General features: G+C 45.2%; 1 protein-coding gene across 1 annotated transcript in view; it reads left to right on the plus strand.

Moving 5' to 3' along the window:
- Positions 1-21,651, plus strand: part of WDFY4 (WDFY family member 4) — a 134,881-nt gene that overhangs the window by 96,634 nt on the left and 16,596 nt on the right. Inside the window, exons 48-56 of the mRNA XM_070943165.1 lie at positions 3,144-3,186; positions 5,490-5,609; positions 5,754-5,871; positions 6,252-6,361; positions 14,933-15,086; positions 15,680-15,771; positions 16,110-16,322; positions 20,991-21,132; positions 21,392-21,549. Coding sequence (XP_070799266.1) covers positions 3,144-3,186; positions 5,490-5,609; positions 5,754-5,871; positions 6,252-6,361; positions 14,933-15,086; positions 15,680-15,771; positions 16,110-16,322; positions 20,991-21,132; positions 21,392-21,549 — 1,150 coding nt within the window. The remainder of the gene's footprint in view (positions 1-3,143; positions 3,187-5,489; positions 5,610-5,753; positions 5,872-6,251; positions 6,362-14,932; positions 15,087-15,679; positions 15,772-16,109; positions 16,323-20,990; positions 21,133-21,391; positions 21,550-21,651) is intronic.

A 21,651-nucleotide genomic window follows, 5' to 3' on the forward strand; every position in this document is an offset into this window, starting at 1 on the left:
GCCCCCGATATTTGTGCCTGGGGAAGGCATCGGAAGGAAGCATTTGTGAGGTCACTGGCCAGTGCTGGCAAACCTCACAGGCAGCCACCTCACAATGCATCACCAGGGGCGTCATCTCCTCTGCCTCTCCTTGACTAAGCTGTCCTGCTGTGGGCGATACCCTCGATGAAGGATTCGGAAAAAGTACTCGGAGGAGGATGCCCTAATCCTAATCCCCCCCACAGCCCCCTCATTCTCCTTACCTGGGGCTCCCACAGCCTCCCGCATGAGGATGAGCCAGGCTGCTTGCTGGGATTTCTGTCGCTAAGCAATTCGGTCATGTGATGTCCTGCTTTGTGACTGCATTGCTTAGCGATCCCAATTGCCGCCATAAGGCAAGGACTCCCTGTATGCCCCCCTCCCCTTGCTTGTTCTCATGACAGCTGTCCCCCCCGCATCCCTCTTCCTCCCAAGGCTGCTCTCTCTGCCTTCACCCACTGAATGCCAGGATACCTTGTGCTCGCTCGACCCTCAGCCTGGCTCCTGGAGGCGGGCAGGGCTCTCGGGGGCTCCGAGGGCAGAACAGGTTTCAAGAAGCAGCCCCCCCCCTCCATCCCCCCCAGGGCAAAAGGCCAGGAAGCGCAGGGATGGCTGCCGGCTGTTTGCAAGAGCCCAGGAGGTTCCGGTTGGCTTAGCCCCAACTGATCCAAGCTCCCCACCCCCCCCACCCCCCTGCATTTAATTGTGAGGAGTCAAATCACTGTTTTGATAAATGATTGTTTGTAAAAGAATGTAGATTTGTTTAGAACACACTTCTCCATTAGAAGGCTTTCATTACAAGCGCTTCGGGCTTTTCGGCTACTCATTAATCATGTACGAATCCAGGGACATCCAGGGAGATCAGAGGGAAGCGGTGACTTCCAGTTTGTCTCAATAACCCATTTGAACAACTCATATGGCGGTGTGTGTGTGCGTGTGTGTGTGAGTGTGTCTGGGCCAGGTTCCTCCCTTCACCCCCAAATTTATTCAGAGGAAGTAGAGAGGTGGCGAGGGCATTCTTGGGTCACATTCTGGCCAGGAGATGACTCTTCCTGACTTTACTGAGGAGCAAGTGTTTTATAAGTATTAGAAAATCTTTTTACAAGTGCCCCACTTTGTCTGAAATCTGCTATGGTCTTTTAATCACTCACTTTTTAATCAAAATGAATAAGATGAGCAAAGGGGGTAAGAATTAATCCACCTCCTGTCTCAGGGCTGCTTAGTGTGTTTGGCAGATGTAGATTAGGAGGAAACCACCGGGAGGAGGAATGGAGGAGGTGTGCCAGGCACCCTGTGGCTGAGATCAAAAGAGTCAAGATGCTTTCCAAAAGCAAGATTTCTGAATTGGACAATAAAATACTTGGAATCTCTCCTTTGTAGACTTGGTGTTCCTTTAAATGCTAGCATCCCTAAGCCAGCGTGCAGCCAGGTACTTTCCCTCAAGGCCACATGTGGGCTGTCAAATCCTAAGGCCTGGAGAACTCTTGTCTCCAGGAGCTGGCAAATTTTCCTTTCTCCTTGACGAGGGAAATGCATCAAGTTTGAACCAGAGGGGCCAAGAAAGGCTTAAGAGCAGCTTTCCTAGGGGGACACAGCTGTGAGCAAAACTTCCACGCATCATGATAATCAAGAAGGATTACAGCCCATTGAGTGCACCTGTCTGACCCAAGAGTGAGATCAACCTCCCACCATCCCTTGCAAGATGGCTGCATCTGATAGACTATGATATAGCTGAAAAACTTTACTTATGTAGCTTTACTTCCTAATAACAAGCTGCTTTAAATTAAATGGAGTCTGCAGTTCCCAATCCGGACTTGTAAATTCTACTGTACACAGAGAATCAACAAGAAAACAAGTATTTTTTTTTTAAAAAAGAAACTACATAACATTTAACGGAATTGCACGCCAGCTAAGTTAATACTAGTGGGCCTGGCCTCATGCTTTCTTGGCAAACCCATTTTTCGAGGAATCTTCTCTGATTAATGGGGACTTTCTCTGCCAATGTTTGGAGATAAATCTTTGAACTGCATGGAAAACTCTCATCTGATTTTTGCTGGAATTTTGCAAATTCTAAAACCAAAACCACAATTTTAAACAACTGGCAACCTGCTTGCTTCAAGAGAGGGTGACTTACCCGGTTCCTGTGATATTGTAGTCAGCTGTTGTGATGCCGCCTGTGAAACTTGGTATCTAAGCGACAGGAAATTCCAAGCCCTTGGAGATCACACAACACGGGCCTCGTTTCCAACGCCAGCTCCACCTGCCGGGCCTGGGAAGTCAGCCCATGCCTATTCAGAGAACTGGACTGGCGAATTGGTGCTGCAGCTGTTCCAGAGCGGCCTACAAGAAACTCCACCACAGCTGTGAGATATTGCGCTGCTCTGACAGCAGTGACGCAGCAGAAGAAGGCGCCTTCTCTGGTAGAGAGCCAAGAAGTGCAGCAAGCGTGGTCCTTTGCCTTCCATACAAGCAAAGAGCCACAGGAGGGCCACTGGCTCAGGGTAGGGAGGTGAATGAAATTACTTCTATCCGTGGCTATCTGGCTTCTGCTAGGACCCCTCCCAGTGAGCCCCCACCCTCTGAAAAAGTGATGACATTCTTGTAGGCATTGACCTGTTTGATGCCACGCCACACTGCTGACTCTCATGTACCTGAGGATGGAAAAGCCTTTCCACGCATACCATTGCCAAACCCAACCCCCCCCTCCACTTCTCCCCCATTTGTACTGCATAGATTCACAGGGAATCCTCCCTTAATGAACACAATTAGGACTGGCCATTCTGCTGCTAAGAGACCTGGTCCTTAAGCATGACATCACATGACTACAATGGATTTACTGCAATATTCTTGATAGAGGAGAACATTTGTAGCTCAGGGTTGAACTGAGAGGTTGATTTTCTTGCAAACCTTTCATGACCCAACTAGGCCACATCAGCAGTGCTGGTAGAGAGCGGGGCTTAAACTGACCAAGTTTGCGTCCAGATTTCAGACCCAAACTGGATCAGGCCTTCTTTGAATACCAGATCTCCAATGAAATCAAGGTCGATTTGCACAAATTGGTTGTTGGTCCCATTAGAAAAGGAAATGTGAGTGACACAATGTTTTTTGTTTTTGTTTTTTTACAGAAAACAATCGGGGGAAAAAAAGTCCTTCCTGTTGAAGTGGCAGGTAAAATCTTTTCTTGGTGCTGTTCCACTGAAATCAATCAATCAATCCATTGTCAATTAATTTTTAAAGATTATTTTCTTCACAGTTGAGTGTTCTATAGAGACAGAACTTTATAAAAAGTGCTTCAGTGTCTACATCTGAGCCAGGAAGGATGGTGCCGTTTCTCTATAGGCCTCGTAGTGAAGACTTCTTTATGGAAAACCAGGAAGCAAGCTCGGGAGCCCTCTGGGCCTGGCTAGCAGGAGGAGGAGGTGGAGGAGGGTGTGAGAGCAGTCCTAAAATCTTTGCCTGCTGGTTAGAAACTGCTCTCCGGCCAGATACAGGGTGCTGCCTACTCTTGTATCAAAAGTCCTGAGCAACATTCAAATTAAATGGCTCTGTCTCTCCTGGGCTTGAAGCTACCCTGTTTCCCCCAAAATAAGACATCCCCTGATAATAAGCCCAATTGGACTTTTGAGCGTATGGCACTAAGGCCAAGCGCTTATTTCAGGGTTCAAAAAAAATATAAGACAGGGTCTTATTTTCGGGGAAACACGGTACTTCCAGCACCCATGAAATTTGGCCAACGGGATATCCCAAAAATCTTTGTCCCGAACAAAGTTTTCCTTGTTGGAATACAGTCCTGAGCCAATTTGTTTCTAATTAATCATATTCATATTAAATACTTTCTGGTTGTGAATATCTGCACTCTTCTGCCGTGGCTAACAACTAAGGCAAAATTACCTTGGGATAACTTGGAATGATGGAAAGACCTATTTGGTGGGGGAGGGGGGAGCTTATTTAGAAGCATCTGCTCTCATAGCAGGAGACTTCAATGCTTCAGTGAGTTCAAACGGCACTAGGCTGCATGTACCCTCTGATAGTATATCATTGGATGGTGAGTGTTGGGGATAATTATACTCTGGGTTGGAATCAAAAGATGAGTTTTGTGATATACAGGAGGGCTATGCTTTGCCCAAATGGCAAACAGACTAGAGAAATGATTCAAAATGAACAAATGGAGATTAACATAGCCATCAGATTACATTGTATTCTGATGCAAGCAATTTATTCAGTAGATGTGTTTAAAGTCTGATGCCATCTTCAAGCTCCAAACTTGAACTTTCAACCAGTTGATTCAAATCCAGCTTTATTTGGTAGAAAAGGGCCATCCAAGGCTTTGGTGGTCTTCCTTGGGCAGGACGGAAGTTTAGTTGACTAGATTCAGGTTTCACCAAGTTAAGTTAGCAACAATATTAGCCGATGGATCAGAAATAGCTGATGAGCAATTCTGGATACTGATTCAAACCCCATGTGATCCTATATCAAGGCCACAGTGGCACAGTGGCATCAAGGCACAGTGTTGCAGACGTCTCAACTCTAAATATTGGTTTGATCTTGAATGCAGGAAGACAAAAAAGCCCAGCTGCAAGGCACTCGGTGGGTGGGGTGGGGCCGCCCCGTTCCACAAACATTGTGCCAGCAGAAAATACAACATAAAGCCTTCGTTAGAAATAAAAAGATGAACATCCTGAGAGAGAATTGATAGCAAATCATATCAGCTGTTATGTTGAAAACTTCTGCTGATTATTGGCATTGGATTAGAAGAGGGTTTGTTACACAATGGACCCACAGTCGACTGTGGAATTTTAGCAGACGTTTGGGAGAAATATTTGAGTTCCATCTTTGCAGCAGCTTCTGGAAATAAGCTCCTAATCGAACCTATTACCAGAACGGCCCCCTCTCGCATCCTCAGAGATAGTTCAGCCTATTTCCCAACTGGAATCAGGAAAACTGTTGGAAGCTCGCACAAAATTGCAAGCTCCTCTTCTTATAGCCCTCTTTCACCCTATGGACTATATACCCAAAGACTGAGGCTTCTGATGATCATACTTAAAAAGAGGGAGAGAGAGAGAGAGAGAGAGAGTAAAAGCCACCATTTTATACCTGACTTATAGATGATGGGTTATGAGAATGTACGGAAAAGTATCAACCAAGGAGTTTGGGACCTTGGCCTCCAAAGAGCAATAAGAGACGCTATCCCGCATGTATTCTTCTATGCTTAGCCATGGGTGCCAGTCCCTTCCATTCATCGGGGCTGGGGTGGGCATCCAGAGCAGGAAGTTTCATTAGAGGGGAATGAGGGAGGTTGCTTTTCTTCCCAAACTTGACTACAGGCATCCATAGAAAAAGGCACAAAAGAAAACTAGAGTAACTAGCCGTCCTGGGAAAATATATTTAGAAAATGAGGTAACTGATACATTCATTTTATGGGAGGCAGCCCAGCAACTGAGCCCATCATCCCTCTTTTCATGATCTGGCAGAGGAGAGAGATCAGCAACTTTGAGTACCTCATGTACCTGAATTCTCTGGCGGGACGGACGCACAGCGACCTCATGCAGTACCCAGTGTTTCCGTGGGTCCTTGCAGACTACCATTCCCAGGTGAGCCATTTCTCCGTTAGGCTGGACTGGAGCTTTCTTGAAAGAGAAAGCACATCGAAGTCCATAGGAAGCATGGCAGCTCAGCCCCTGGAATTCTTGACACAATTGGCCAGTAAGTCAAGGGAAGTTGCATTTGTGTTCCAGACTCTAGACCTGACCAATCCAAGCACCTTCCGTGACCTCTCCAAGCCCATGGGGGCACAGACGGAGGGGAGGAAAAAGAAATTCATCCAGCGCTTCAAAGAAGTGGAGAAGACCGAAGGTACAAATCTCATTTCCAGCATCACCATGGTGTACCCCAAATCCCCCCCCCTCTTTTTGGCAAGAAAGTTTAGAACAAAACTGTGGAAGCAGCACAAAGGTTGTCTCCACAAAACCCAGGGGAGAATTTTAGGAGCTGGGTAGAATGGGGGGGGGGATGGCATGAGCAAGCAAAGCCCATTAGAACTGACTTGTCTAGCATCTTCCTGAGTCATGCGTTGGCCCTGATCAGGGCTTGCTTTAGTTAAAGATGTGTATGAAACATGGCTTGGTAAGACACATTATTAGACATTTCAGGGATCGTTTGATTTTGAAGAAATCAAAACAAATTGATTTATCCAGAAATGAAGTCCATAAACTGCGGATTTTTCCTGTTTGTAGGTAACCTCTCAGCTCAGAGTCACTACTTCACCCACTACTCCTCCGCCATGATTGTGGCTTCCTATCTGGTTCGCCTGGAGCCCTTCACGGAAACCTTCCAATCTTTGCAGGTGGGTTGAACTTGGGTGGAGTCTACCAAACACGGGTGGCGGCACCCGTGGCAAAGGCGCTGGTCAGATCTGGAGCTTTTGAGCTGCACGAGGCCCTCCCTTGGGACTCTGTCCTGAACTGTTTCTGGCAGGAAATGGAGAAGCGTAGCAGAGAGGTCTGCAAGGAACTGTGCAAACATAAAGAAATTTGGAAACCTTGTGGAAGAGTCATGTCCAAGGGTTGCCTTGTAAGTTAGTGGAGAACCCAGCAGCACAGCAGGAGAGGGATTCATCTAACAGTTATTCAGTCTTCACTATTTATTGATTGATTGATTGATTGATTGATTGATTGATTGATTGATTGATTGATTGGTTCGATTTATATGCCAGCCTTTTCCGGAGACTCAGGGCGGCTTACAATGCGTTAAGCAATAGCCTTCATACTTTTTGTATATACCTGCTTAGTAGGGCTTTAGCCCCCCCCCCCCCCAGCAGTGTTCTTTTTTATACAAAATCAGCTTATTGCCCCCACAAACCGGGTCCTCATTTTACCTACCTCGAAAGGACGGAAGGCTGAGTCAACCTTGAGCCTGGTGAGATTTGAACTTGCAGTAATTGCAGGCAGCTGGTGTTACTTAACAGTGCTTTAGTCTCCTGTGCCACCAAGGCACCAATTAACTCTTAATTTCTCTGCTCCTCCCCCCACTACCTCCTTTCTTTCTTTCATCTTTTTTCTGTTGCCTACCAGTAAAAATATACTGCACAAAACACAAAACAGCCTATAATGTACCTTAAAGCAACTGAACAGGAATTAGATTATATTCACCTTCCGTGCAGTGCAGGACTTTGAAAAGTCAGTCTAGTGCTCTTTCAAAAGAAGTCCACGCTTTGGAAAATGCAGGAGTCTCTGTGGAACTCAGGGGTCCCATTTTCATTGCCAAAATAGCCAATGAAAGGAAGAGGGCAGCCCCCCACCCCCATCAACCAGATCATGGCATCAGGAAAGGAAAAGGAAATCAAAATGTAAAGAACTACGGACAATTTAAGAATGAAGGTTAGCTGCTTCAGCAACAGGCAGGAATGATGAGGGGGACCATCAGGAGGGTTAGCCGAACAGAAACAGGGGAGGACCTGGGAGGACCCTTCATCCCTCACTTGCAGAGAGCCCAGCCCTTCCTTTGATCTGGGTCTTCTGAAGGAGCCAAGGTCAAGGTCAGGCAAACTCTTGCGTCAATTTCAGTTGGTAATCGTTACTGGTGTGGTCATCTGGCAGCATTTCATTTCTGTACAGTTAAGAGGGTTAATGCTTTTAAAACTAAATAAATAAAAGGGATAGTTCACTCCAGCATTATAAATGCAAGAAAAGAATCCTTGAAAAAACCCAGTGATGCTTAAACTAATAGGAGAAATATGAAACTATTTTATGAATAAAGCACTACTGTTAAATATACTTCATTATACTTGAAGTGTGAAGCGAGACCATCGGTGCACACAGAGGCAGGGCGCAAGTCGCAGGACGAAAGACATGAAAGGAATCGGTGACCTTGAGCTGCAAATCCCTCCTAGTCATAGAGACAGATTTGTCTAACAAAGGGACATTATACAATAACATGAGCTGAAGAAAAAGCCTTCGATTTCTATTATTGTTATAGAAAAAAGTAAAAAAAAAAATATTTTAAGGCATTCAAAACCGTGTCAGGCAGAAAGAAAACAGAAATGGATTGTAGGAGAGGTGAGAGTTGCAGATGAAGCAAACAGGAAGGTTCATGCATTGTAAGGTCAATTCTCTAGGCTGGAGAATATTCCGAGTTTCATAATCCACAGTGAAGTGCTAAATCCCTGGAAGGGAGCTTTATCCAGTTGTGCGCATGAAAATATGTCAGGTTTCCCCTTCAGCAAGCAGTCAGAACCTTTGCCTGCTCTGGGTTCTGCAGGTTCAGAGAACAAACTGAGCTCCCAGGAGCCCAGAGAAGAGCTGGGGGGGATGATGTTCCTGCGTGGGCTAAAAGCCTTCATAGCCCCTTCCTTTCCTGTGGAATCCTTGCATTCTGAGAGAAAGAAAGAAAGCTCACTAATTCTGATACCAATGTATGCAAATATAGTTATTAATATAAGAAATACTGCAAATCAGTTATTGCTTCCTTTATAAATAATACAGGCGTGCGTTTTAGAGATATTACTTTTTCCAAAATACATTAGACAGCTGCAAAAAATTACATTTTTCTGGATGGTAATATCTTTAACCAGATTTGAAGCGCTAACAACATTTTCTATGTAGATATTATTTTTATTTAATATAGATAACCTTTTTATTACAAATCACATTGTCTCTCTAGAGATTACCATCCGCTCTCATAAAAACGGAAAAAGCAGATGAAAACGTGTCAGTCACATATTCTGACCACAGTGTCGTATATATGCAGATCAAAGCCAGAGGGCTCCGAGGGGCTTTCGGAGAGAGACTCGTTAGCTGGCACTTTCTGCAGAGTTGACTTGTCTTTGGAGTCACTGCAGTTTCGACTAGAAAATACCCCTGGGGGCTGCTGAGGCTGCCTCCAAGGGATCAACTCTGCAACAGCCCCACTGATCTGCTCACAGTGCCTTGCCCTTGCACAATCCCACCGGCGTAGATTTACCTCACAAGGGAGAAGGAGGCTGATCCTTACTTTGGGGGGATAACTCCCCCTGTGGCTTTCCAGAAGAGCGCACTGGGAACATGATTTGCTTCACTTTGGAGGGAGCGCAGTTACATGCAAATGCTTTGGCATCACTGATGAGACTGTAAGTTTCAAGAAATCCTTAAGCCGGTGCAACAACCTTCTGCCTGAACAAAGTTAAAGATGGCCCATCTCTGAAAATTTGAAAGCATCCTCACTGTGGGAGCCTGCAATTGTTTACAGATTCAAAATAATGAAACCATTGAGTATTGAATAGATGGGTACAGGGACCAATCGGGAGCCAGTAGTTAGAGCGGGAAAATTAAGCGCGTGTCAGTGGCTGAAGCCATGGACAGCTCCGGTTTAAAAAGGGCTGCCGCGGTTCGCATTGGCATTGCTGTTACTGAAGCTGAATAAAGCTGTTGAACTGCTGGACGTGTCCTGTGTCCCGTGTCCCCTGTCTGCACCTACTATCCAACACTGGCAACAAAGGTGGGATCTTCAGAAGGACAATAGGACATTAGGCTGCACAGACTAACACAGACGTGGCAACCAACGGCCATTGAAACTACAACCGGCCAACATAAGATGTCTTCAATAATTCCACCCCGCCATTCAATCCGGCGGGAGAAGACTCGGATTCCTATATGGAATGTTTCCACATGTTCTTGGAAGCTAACGACCTTTTGAGTCTTTCTGAACAAAGGAAAAGAGCATTGTTCCTCACACACTGTGGAGCTGCCGTTTTTAAAATGGCAAAAGCCCTAGCATCTCTGGTGGAATTGAGAACCATGACCTGGCTGGCGCTACAAGGAATCCTGAGGGTACACTACACTCCCCAAGCCTTATCCCTCGTGAAATGACATGAATTCTACAGGAGAGATCAAAGGGAGGGAAGGTCCATTAGCAAGTTCATTGTGACCCTGTGTGAGATAGCCACCACCTGTGAATTCTCCAACCTGGACAAAGCAGTGACAGACCGGTTGGTATTGGGACTGCGAGACCTCACCCTACAAAGTCAATTCCTTGTGAAACCAAGAATAACATTCCAAGAAGCCATGGAGGAAGCGACTGCGACCAAAGCATCATAAAAGTCCACAGCCATAATGAAAAAGATGAATAAGGGGCCGCAAGCAAAGGAATTCCACAATCCATATGAGGATGTGGAGACTAAATCCGAGGACGGAGACGAGGACGTACATCATCTCCATTTGGAACGGAAAGGGAGACACCAAGAAAAAGGAAAAAAGGAATTTTGATGTGCTGGATGCAAGGGAAACCATCCCCGGAGCAAGTGTAGATTCAGAGATGCGATTTGCCAGCGCTGCGACCGGAAAGGACACATTGCAAGAGCCTGCAGAGCATCACAACCAGTTTCCTGCAGACCCAGACAATCCAGTCCTCCACCATGAGCCAGGAGCTTCCAAACAAGCAACAGAAAACAACTATTCGGAAGAAACTGCCGAAATGAGGACCATGGTTCAGAGAGAGGGGAAACACACCAGTCCATAATAGTTGGCCACTTGAGTGTGGGAAAAGCAAAAAAGATGGCGGTGACCGTTTCCATAGAAGGGAGACCATGCAAGATGGAGGTCGACTCAGGATCCTACCTTTCCATGGTCTCCTGGACAACCATCAAACAACTAGTCCCCAGAATCACAGCCAGCTCACTCAAGCCGCAGAAACTCACGCTTAAGGACTACCAAGGAAACCGAAATCCAGTAATGGGAATCAGTTATTTCAATGTAGAGTTCAAAGAGGACAACTACCCTTAACCATAGTAGACCAGGAGAGGCCTAGCCTACTGGGGCTGGAATGGTTCGAGCCTCTGAATCTGGCAGTGACAGGGATCAACCAAGTCGAAGACAACAGCTGGGAAGAGAACTCCTAAGGGATTTCGCAGACATCTTCGATCGAAAACTAGGCAAGTACACAGGGACCCCCATCTCATATAACCTAGATCCCCAAGTTACCCCTGTCTGAATAAAGCCTAGAAGGGTTCCTTTTGCTCTACGGCCCAAAATTGATGAGCAACTGGATAAACTCGTTGCCCAAGGGGTTTTAGAGTCGACAGACCGTGCCAAGTGGGAGACACCGATATTAACTCCCACAAAGCCAGATGGGTCAGTGCGTTTGTGTGGTGACTATAAAAGTACCCTGAATAAGGCTTTACAGCAGAGCACATACACCGTGCCCTTCGTGCAACATCTATTGCATTCTCTGGGTAGAGGAAAAATATTAGCAAAACTCGATTTGGCTCAGGCGTACCAACAGCTGCCAGTTGATGACGCCACAGCAGAGGCACAAACAATAGTTACACATAGGGGAGCATTCAAATGCAGGCAATTGCAATTTGGGGTAAGCGTGGCCCCAGGGCTGTTCCAGAACCTCATGGAGTGCATCTTACAGGGAACTGAAGGAGTTGTCCCCTATTTCGATGATGTCCTAATATCAGCCATTAGTCAGGAACAACTGTAGCAACGACTAAGGACAGTATTAACTCGATTCCAGGAAGTGGGGTTGAAAGTAAAAAAAGACAAATGCCAGTTAGCAGTGGAAAAGGTTGAATTTTTGGGATACCTGATTGACGGTTCTGGAATGCGACCCACCATGGGCAAGCTAAAAGCAATTCAAGAAGCCCCAACCCCAACCAATAGAATAGAACTGCAGGCATTCCTGGAGTTACCAAATTTCTACAACATTTTCCTGCTGCAGAAAGCTACGATTGCTGAACCTTTACACCGTCTACTGGATAAAAAGACAGACTGGACTTGGGGACGTAAGGAAGTGAATGCCTTCGAACAAATCAAAAGACTGCTAACATCAGACAGCATCCTAATAAATTACCAGTGAGACTAACCTGTGGCGCATTGCCGTTTGGAATAGGAGCAATCTTAAGCCATTGCATGCCCAACGGAAGAGAAGCCCCCATTGCTTTCTACTCTTGGACCCAATCCAAACTGGAAAGGAATTACAGTCAGCTCGACAAAGAAGCACTAGCTGCGGTGGCTGGAATCAAAAGATTCCACAAATATCTCTACTGGAGGAAGTTCAAGCTGATAACAGAGCATAACCCACTCCTGGGAATCATCGCGGGAGATAGACCTACACCCCACGTGTTATCTCCACGAATGCTGAGATGGACAGAATTCCTCGCTGCTTATAATTACCAGCTGCTATACAGACTGGGAAAGATGATTGACCACGCAAATGCCCTCAGCAGATGCCCGCTGCCGGAACTGGTGGAAGACCCAGCGCCATCCACAATCACATTGTTGATAGAGACTCTCACGAACACACAGATCACAGCCACAGACATCACGAGAGCAACAGGAAGAGACAAGGCTTTGGTGCGGGTTTTGAATTGGGTATGGAAAGGGTGGCCAGAGACAGGAGTAGATGAGGAATTCAAACCATTAAAGACACGACAGACTGAGCTATCGGGATTGAGAGGGTGTTTGTTGTGGGGAGATAAAGTAATCATTCCAAAAATGTTGAGAAATGATATTCTGGAAATGTTACACGAGGGACACCCAGGGATAGTTAAAATGAAGGCGTTAGCTAGAAGTTATGTCTGGTGGCTGGGAATGGACAAGGAAATAGAAAAATGGGTAGTGACCTGCACACCCTGCCAAGAATCTCGCCCGACACCACACCCACACATGATTGGGAAAACCCTAGGACACCATGATCCCGCATACACATTGATTTTGCGGGACCCTGCCAGGGAAACACATTTTTAATCACTGTTGATGCATACTCTAAATGGCTAGAAGTAAATCTCATGTCATCAACAACAACAGAAGCGGTCATCCGAGTCCTACAGGAGACGGTTCACAACACATGGGTTGCCCGACTTAGTAGTCTCCGATAATGGGCCACAATTTACCGCTAATCAATTTGAAATGTTCCTAGCTAGTCAAGGGATTAGACATGCACTATCCGCGCTGGGGAAGCCGTCCACTAATGGACAAGCGGAATGGATGGTGAGAACAACAAAGGAAACACTAGCTAAGATGGGCCCAGGGGACATCCAAGCAAAAATAGACAAATTATTAAGCATTCAACACATAACTCCCAGTGCAACCATGCACAGAAACCCCAGAGAACTATTGATGGGGAGGAAGCTGAGATCCAATTTAGACAGACTACACCTCAAATACAACGCAGAAAACCCAGTAGACTCCACTAGTAAATATAGACAGTTCCAAGGGGGGATAAGGTGTATGCGAAGAATTTCAGCGGAAATCCCCTATGGGTTCTGGCAAAAATAATCCAAATCACAGGCCCGTTATCATACAGAATAGAAACAGAGGATGGCCAAGGGTGGAAAAGACACATAGACCAACTCAGAGGCCAAATAGTTAGAAAGGAACACGAGACACAAGAGGAAATCCAGGAGTGAGAGAGGAAACACCACACAGAAATCACAGAAATAGACCAGGCCCTACACAATACACAACCAAACGCACAACAACACTCAAACCCGAATAGAGTCGGCGGGCACTTATCTGATGTCCAACGACAAGTTCCCGATGTCGGAGACAGTCCACCAGTCCAACAGGGGAATGAAGAAATAAATATCCCAAAAGATATTGGCCAAGTTTGAGAGAATTCCAGGAGTGCCTACCGGAGAGACACAGAACCCAACCTCTCGCTGCGAAATCACAGAGTCAACGAACTGCGCAAGTCAAATCGCACCCAAAAGCGACCCGCCTACTTGCGTGATTACATTGTCTAAAAAGAACCTGATTGGTTTGTACCAGCCTAGAGGGGAGGGATGTTTTGAATAGACGGGCACAGGGACCAATCAGGAGCCAGTAGTTAAAGACAGAAAATTAAGTGCACGTCAGGGGTTTTTTGGGGTTTTTTTTTTTATTTGATTTATATGCTACCCTTCTCTGGAGACTCAGGGCGGCTTACAATGCGTTAAGCAATAGCCTTCATACTTTTGTATATTTTTATACAAAGTCAGCTTATTGCCCCCACAATACGGGTCCTCGTTTTACCTACCTTAGAAAGGATGGAAGGCTGAGTCAACCTTGAGCCTGGCAAGATTTGAACTTGCAGTAATTGGTAGCTGATGTTAATAACAGTGCTTTAGTCTGCTGCGCCACCAGGGTTCTTTGCTGAAGCCGCGGACAGCTCCGGTTTAAAAAGGGCTGCGGCAGCTCTCATTGGCATTGCTGTTACTGGAGCTGAATAAAGCTGTTGAACTGCCGGACATGTCCTGTGTCCCCTGTCTGCACCTGCTATCCAACAGAAACAATGAATATGGAAGGTGCCAACAATCTGAACCACCTTCTGGTCAATACTTCGTATCATTCTTCTAGAACAAATAACAGCATGTAAATGTTTCCTCTGCTCAGCTAAGAGTCCTCCTTGCAAAACTCTTCTCTCTCGGAAATGTTACTCCAGTTCCCTGCCTGTTACAGTGCCTCTTTGAGATCCGTGCTCAGGTCTGGGGACTCTGAAATCCCTTCCGAGCGCTTTTCCCTTCTTTCCTGGAAAGCTTCTCCTGCAGAGTTCTTGAAACATCCAAACTCTTTTCAGCTTCGGTTTCTATGCTGAGGAAATATTAGCTTTGAGGTTATGTTGAAACTTAGTGAAGCCACCCTTGCTTTCACCTGTAGAGTATTTTCTCTGCACTTCAGCACCGCCACACTCTCCCCGGAAGCACAGTAGAAATGCCTTCGTGATTAATGGTTAGCAAGGAATTTGTTTCTCCACATGCTTCACTCCTTTTCCTCCAAATGTGCCTTGCATGCTGATGTCCAAACATTCCAGAACACTTTGTCTAACACTTCAAAGCATTTTGAAATGTTTTGTCATAATCACAGCTTGCAATTCTGGTGGCTGTTGATTTCCTTTAGGCTGTGGCCTAAGGCTCTGGATGGTGGCATGGCTTCTCTCCTCCTCCTCCTCCTCTCAACAGGGAGGGGACCTGGACGTTGCAGACCGCATGTTCCACAGCATAAGGAACACTTGGGAGTCAGCCTCAAGAGACAACATGACGGATGTCCGGGAACTGATACCTGAATTCTTTTATCTCCCTGAATTTTTAACAAACCACAACCACATTGACTTTGGTGAGTGGGCATACGCTGTGCTGGCTTTCCAGTTAGACTCATGGGCTCTCCACAGTCTCAGAATGATGGAGATGGATTTACCTGTTGAGTGAAAGAATCAAAATTAAAGCATTCTAGATGAACTGCTCAAACAAGCAAATAATGTTGGTATTTTGAGCTGGCTGGATGTTCCATTAAAAACTACTCTTTCTTCATCTTTATGAGAAAGGTGCTCTTGCCTCCTCCCTTCTAAAACCCACTGGAGGTATTTGTCCATGGCTAAATCTGTTTTTCCTCATCGACAGATTCTGCCTAGACAAAAACTAGACAGATCACAGTGATGATCAACTCAGCAGCTAAACCCACTTAAAGCCCACATCAGAAGTTTTGGACCTGGGATGATCACTAAGGATCTTGGCCCTCCACTGTTGCCTTCCAGATGTTTTACTTGCTGCCAGCAGCTTCTGCCACCAAATCCTAGTTGTCCTCTGATGAGGGCTTAATAAACTTAATCTATACCCTTTATAGGTATTTTTATTTGATCTCAGATGGAGGAAAGCTTCTTTGTGTCAATTCTTTTATACTACCAATGTCTTCTCCTCCGTCCCTTGCAGGATGCTTGCAGGATGGGACCCGGCTGAATGACGTGGATTTGCCACCTTGGGCCGGAGGAAATCCTCATCGATTCATTAGGCTGCACAGGCAGGTCTGTATGAAAACGCAGTTTGGAACGCTGGCAGTGCTGGAGTCAGGACCACAAGTCAGAGATAAAAGTCTAATATTCTCAAATTATTTGTTTTAGTCTAAAATAAAGATAAGGAGAAATCTCTGAAAAGAAACAGGATTCCCTTTTTGCAGCCATTACTCGTAGCCTTTACATTTTGTAGCGGAAATTATACCAGAGACCATTGGTGATCACCAGGCCTGTAGACTTCCTGAGGGGCCCCCTTGCTTAGCCCCCTCCCCCTCCCGCCACCCCTTGCAAGAAGGGACAGGATGCCTTCTTGCCGCCCGGGTGACTGAATGGGTTTGCTTGGGTTTTAGGCCCTGGAGAGCGATTTCGTCAGCAGCTGCCTCCACCACTGGATTGACCTCATCTTCGGCTTCAAGCAGCAGGGCCCAGCTGCAGTGAAGGCCGTGAATACCTTCCACCCCTATTTCTACAGCGATCAAGTACAAATGGGCACCATTGACGACCCTCTCATCAAGAGCACCATCCTGGGATTTGTCAGCAATTTCGGACAGATCCCAAAGCAGGTACGATGCAAACAATGGCCCGGGTGCCCTCAAGCGACCGTGGATGTAGAGCTAACAAGGAATGGGATTACTTTGATCTCATGTTGAGGTGCGTTGTTATTATGGGATTTCTTGGAAAAGTAACCTGATTGCCAAAAGAAAGTTGGTTTGAGAAAGTTTGTTTTCAAGCATCACCCAGCCACCACTGAAGCAATATAAAACTTAACATCATTAATATAATATTAATTATATGGCCCAAAGGCTAATCAATAAAGTAAAGTAAATATAATATTAATTCATCCAATGATGGTTTGATGACTCTAGAAGATGATACAAGCCAGGGTGCAGATCAGTGGTGGGATTCAATTTTTTTAACAACTGGTTCTGTGGGCATGGCTTAGTTGGGGGTGTGGCTTGGTGGTCATGTGACCGGGTGGGCATGGCTAGCTGGTCATGTGACTGGGTGGGCGTGGCTATCTGCATAGGGACTACTCAGAGGGCTGAAAAAAGTCATTTCTGACTGGTCCTCGCACTTTTGACCGGTCCTCTCACTTATGACCATCCTCACATTTATGCCCGTTGCGGCATTCTTAACAACCGTGTCACTCATTTCACAACTGCTTCTCTTCACCATGGTGACAAGATAGGGCAAAAACATAAAATGTGAGGACAGTCGTAAGTTCGAGGACTGGTCAAAAGTGCAAGGACCAGTCAAAAATAACTTTTTCAGCCCTCTGAGTAGTCCATATGCATAAAAGGATACAGCAATAGAGAGGGATGAAGGAAGGGAAGGGAAATTAGAGTAGGAGTGAAGGTAAGAAAGGGAGGAAGAGAGGAGGAGAAGGAGAAAGGAAGAGGAAGTAGGGAGGAGAAGAGGGGGGGGAAGAGAAAGTAAGAAGGAAAGAAAAGAGAGAGGTGGTAGGTTTGAGGAGAAAGATTGCTGTACAATAAAAAAGATGAAAGGGAAGAAAGCCAACCCAAACAAATATAAAGATATTAAGATAAAGAATGAATTGTTTAACTTTAAAGAATAAAAGAGAACAAATATGAATAAATAGCAATAATTAGAAACACACATACAAACATACAACGTATTTTCTTTGAACAGAGTATTTGGCCGGTTCACAAATTTAAACAGTTGTAGGTTGTTAGCACCCACCCCTTTCACCCAAAAGAATGAAATATTTTGGGAAATATTAAAAAGGCAGAATATTATATTTCCCTGGATGAGAAATGGAGAAGCATATTTTACAGACAAAGCAGCTCCCACCTTCCTGCCCCCCACCCTTTGTTAATGGGCCAGAGGCAGAAAGTCAATCCTTTTTCAAAGGACATTTGCAACACAATAGCAACAGAAACTAACACAATGGGCCCCATCTAGAAACCGAAACTCACCACACGTGACCTGGGAAGCATGTGACCTGGGAAGCACATGTGACCATCAGCCAGCAAGGCTAGCTAAGACCCCCACCTCCTGGGAGTCTGACAACCAATCAGGATACTCTTTCGGGGCCCCAAGAAATGCAAAGCCAGAGAGAGCATAAAAACCCAAGGATTTACTGTATCTGCCCCTTTTCTGTTCAGGAACTCAAGCCATGTGATCCTGTCCACCATTAAACCATCTTTCCAAGCAGTCTCCATGTTTCCAGTGTCTTTTTCCCCACTTGGAGCAGAACCCAGAAGGATATTTCTTCCAACACAGTGTTTAGTCATTTCAATTAAATTTACAATTTCTATATTTCCTTTTTACCATATTTATTCCTCATCTGTTTTTTTAAAAAACCAATATTACCCTTCATCCTCATCTCTAATCTTAATCAAATTCAATTTTCCCCTTCTATTCTATATTATACCCCTTCCCATTGTCATCTATTTTTATATCCATCCTTACATTGGTTAATTATGTAATATTACAGTTGTTTAATACAAATTCAACATTTTAATATAAATCAATTAGTTATATAACTATCTTTTTTGTATATTAATCAATATGAACATGAATATTCCAATTATTTCCATGCAATCCAATTTCTTACAAATCAATTAATTATATTTACCAATAATAATAAACCAGATAATTTCCCCCATATATTCCTCCAAACCACAACTTAACCATTTCTGCTTTCAACACAATATACAATTAATAGTATCTCAATTATTACAATTCCCTAGTTAAATAGAGCTTTTTTTCTTTTGTGTTTTAAAATCTTGAACTCTCCTCTTTCGCTCTAAATTTCCCATTGTTTGCAGTTTTGCACCTACCTTTTTTCGTGAAGAAAAAGAAAAAGAAATCTCTCTCTGCCTCATTTTGTCACATTGCAGCAAAGACCCTGCTTTACTTTCAGTTTTGCTTTTTCATCATAGCTAGGCTAGGGGAAAAAAAATCTGCTCCGCACTCTTTGCTGATAGCAACAGAGCCCTGGCAAAACAGCTGAGAGCAAATCAGCTGAGAGGAGGCCAATCTAATCAACTTGTGCTAATTAACCGATACTGAAGTTGAAGGGACTGTTTTTTCTTGCTGTTTGCTTGCAAGGAGGTAAGTGCTGCGAGGCACAGGCCAAAGGGTGGGGGCCACCCTCCTTGCCACTTAGCCCCCCCTGCCGCCCCCCTTGCGTCTTACCGCCCCCTAAGGCATTCCACCGCCCCCCAGGGGGCGGTACCCGCCCACTTTGGCAACCACTGGCTTAACTACTTAGCAACTGGTTCTACCGAAGTAGAATCCCACCACTGGGTCTACCCGTTTATTTTTGCAGGCATCGGTCTACTCATTTGTTTTCTTTTAACACTGATCAGCTGTAGGGCGGCCCTTTGAAGCCCCGCGGCAGCTGCAAGGCCAATAAAATTATAAAAAAACACCGAACCATTTGTTAAATTGCTGGCTCGCCCACCCCTCGCCCAGTGGTACGGAGGGGCGGGGCAAGGGGCGGGGCGAGCTAGCAATTTAACAAACAGTTTGGCCAAACCGCCTAGAACCGGTAGAATCCCACCACTGGTGCAGATCCCGTCTTTGTCTGCATCTATGTGCTAACTTTTCTGATAATAAGTGAGTTTAACACCATTTTAATAGATTTTGTTTTGTTTCGATAACTTGGAACTCATATATCATCTTTTCTTCACCTAATCAGTAATCAAGTTTGTTAGGTGCTATTGTTTAATTGCTTAGCTCACTCATTGGACTTCAATCTTTTCTCCTTCCAAGTTTATAAACGGGTTTCCATGCAAATGTTTACATCTCGCTCTGTAACTCTCTATTTAATGAGGAGGAATTCCTGTGTGGGGAAATGTCTAGGCATTGAGGGTTGGCAGAACAAGAGATATCATAGAAGCAGGCAGGAATCTCCTGGTCCCAACCCTTCACTCGGGTCTCCTATGGCCACGTGGGCTGCTCCTGTGGAGAACGCTTTGCAGTTGTGGGTTTAGGCACTTTTCAGAAACACACCAACAGAGCAGGGGTGGTATTCACTTACCTTCACTACTGGTTCGCAAATGTGAGCACATGCACACATTTGCTCCGCTCACACGTGCCACCTCCGTGCACACGCAGGACTTTCTGCACACACACAGAGTGTAAAAAACGGGACATGATGATGTCCAGGCAGGTGGGTGGGGCCTCCTGCAGCCACCGCTACCGGTTCGCCCGAAGCGGATAGAACCAGCTGAATACCACCCCTGCAACAGAGTGACTTTCCCATGAGCTTCTCTTCTGGTGGCATCCTCTGCACCGCTTCTTGGAAGCTCCCGGGTGTTGAAGAGCCACTGCTCTCCCTCAGGGGCCCCTTAAAAGGGGACATTTGGTTGAGAATTATTCTAGTCTAACTCCTTCAGTCGCATGGTTTCCTCCTGGGGAGCGGAAGGGGCTTCATCCTTCCAACATATGTTATCATTAAAGACCGATTCATTCTGGATAACTTTGGCAAGGAGGATGGGTAGCGACCCAGAAAGCCAAGAATGCATTACCATTAGTGCATTTCTCCAAGCAAACAACCCCAGATTATCTGCTAAGGAGTCGGTTCTCTCTACTGGCACTGAGCAGCGTCCACTTTGCCATCTAAAGCATTGGCATCAGGAGCATTTTGCCAAAGGCAAAGGCAGAGTTGCGGCGTATCAATGCACGGTTCTCGCCACCTCCAAAAGCTCAGCTGAACAAAACGAAGGTGGTAGGGAAGCAGCGTGTGTGTGTGTGTGTGTGTGTGTGTGTGTGTGTGTGTGTGTGTGTGTTTCATGCCAGGCTATTCTCAGACCATTCTCAGACTATTCTCGCTGCTCTGTGCTTGACCAGCGTTCGGGGGTCTTTCTGTTCTTTAATTCTTCTCTGTCTTGGCCCCTCTGATAAATGCCACTTGTTGCTCTCCTCCTTGCTGACCTTTCTGAAGGAAAGCAAGGATCGCCCACCGTTTCCCATCAGCGATTGAAACATGGTGTTCCCTCCCTGTGACACAATATAATTTTACTCTTTTAGGCATTTAGAGTTTTAATTTCTGCTTTACTGTATTAATACTGTGCTTACTGTAATTTTTTCAGAGGTTTTTCTTGGCTACCATAACTCCTTTGCATTGAGAAGTAAAAGGTAATTTGTAAAAGAAATATTTTAAAAATATGCAGTGGAGCTCCTGGGGCCTGTGTATGTTACTTTACAGGATTGATTGATTTGCTGTAATTTATTTGTTTATGGTTCTTTTTCATTCTCAGCTTTTTACGAAACCACATCCCTCCAGAAATGCTGGGAGCCTGAGGAAACATTCAGTGGGGAAAAACAGCTTCCTCTTTCCTTCTCCAGCGCTCTCTGTCAGTAATCTGTATCATCTGAAACTGTCATCAGTCATTCCCAAAGGTATAGACCGGCTAAACAGTGTGCAAAGAACCTTATAACTCCTAGTTTTTTTTTTTTTTTGTTGTTGTTGTTGTTGTTGTTGTTGTTGTTTTTTGGTATTTAGAGCAGTTTCTAAGCCTTGGCAACTCTAAGAGGGGAATCCGGGGAGAAAGAGAATTCTATTCATTGAATGGCACAAAACTTCCCGGGACAAATTCAAGTAGCAGATTTTTTCCCCCTTTAAAATGTGTTCTAAAGTTGTTTTCTTTCTTTTCTGTAGAGGCACCACATGGGCCTGTTGGTCATATTGTATGCACAGAAAAGGGGATTTTGGCTGTGGAGAAGAAAAGTATTTTGCTTCCTCCACTATGGAATAAAACCTTTTGCTGGGGATTCAGTGACTTCACCTGCTGTCTGACTGATTCTGGATCAGACAAGGTAATCACGAACTACAGATTGTCACCTGTTGGGGCAAAACAAAGATGAGTAATGTCAGTTAGTACTTTAAAAAATGTGCAAAAATTACAGCCACAATTTGAT

Source organism: Pituophis catenifer, unplaced genomic scaffold (genome assembly GCF_029215685.1).
Source record: "Pituophis catenifer annectens isolate HBS135680 unplaced genomic scaffold, rPitCat1.0.hap2 SCAF_4, whole genome shotgun sequence".
NCBI classification, from domain to species: Eukaryota; Metazoa; Chordata; class Lepidosauria; order Squamata; family Colubridae; genus Pituophis; species Pituophis catenifer.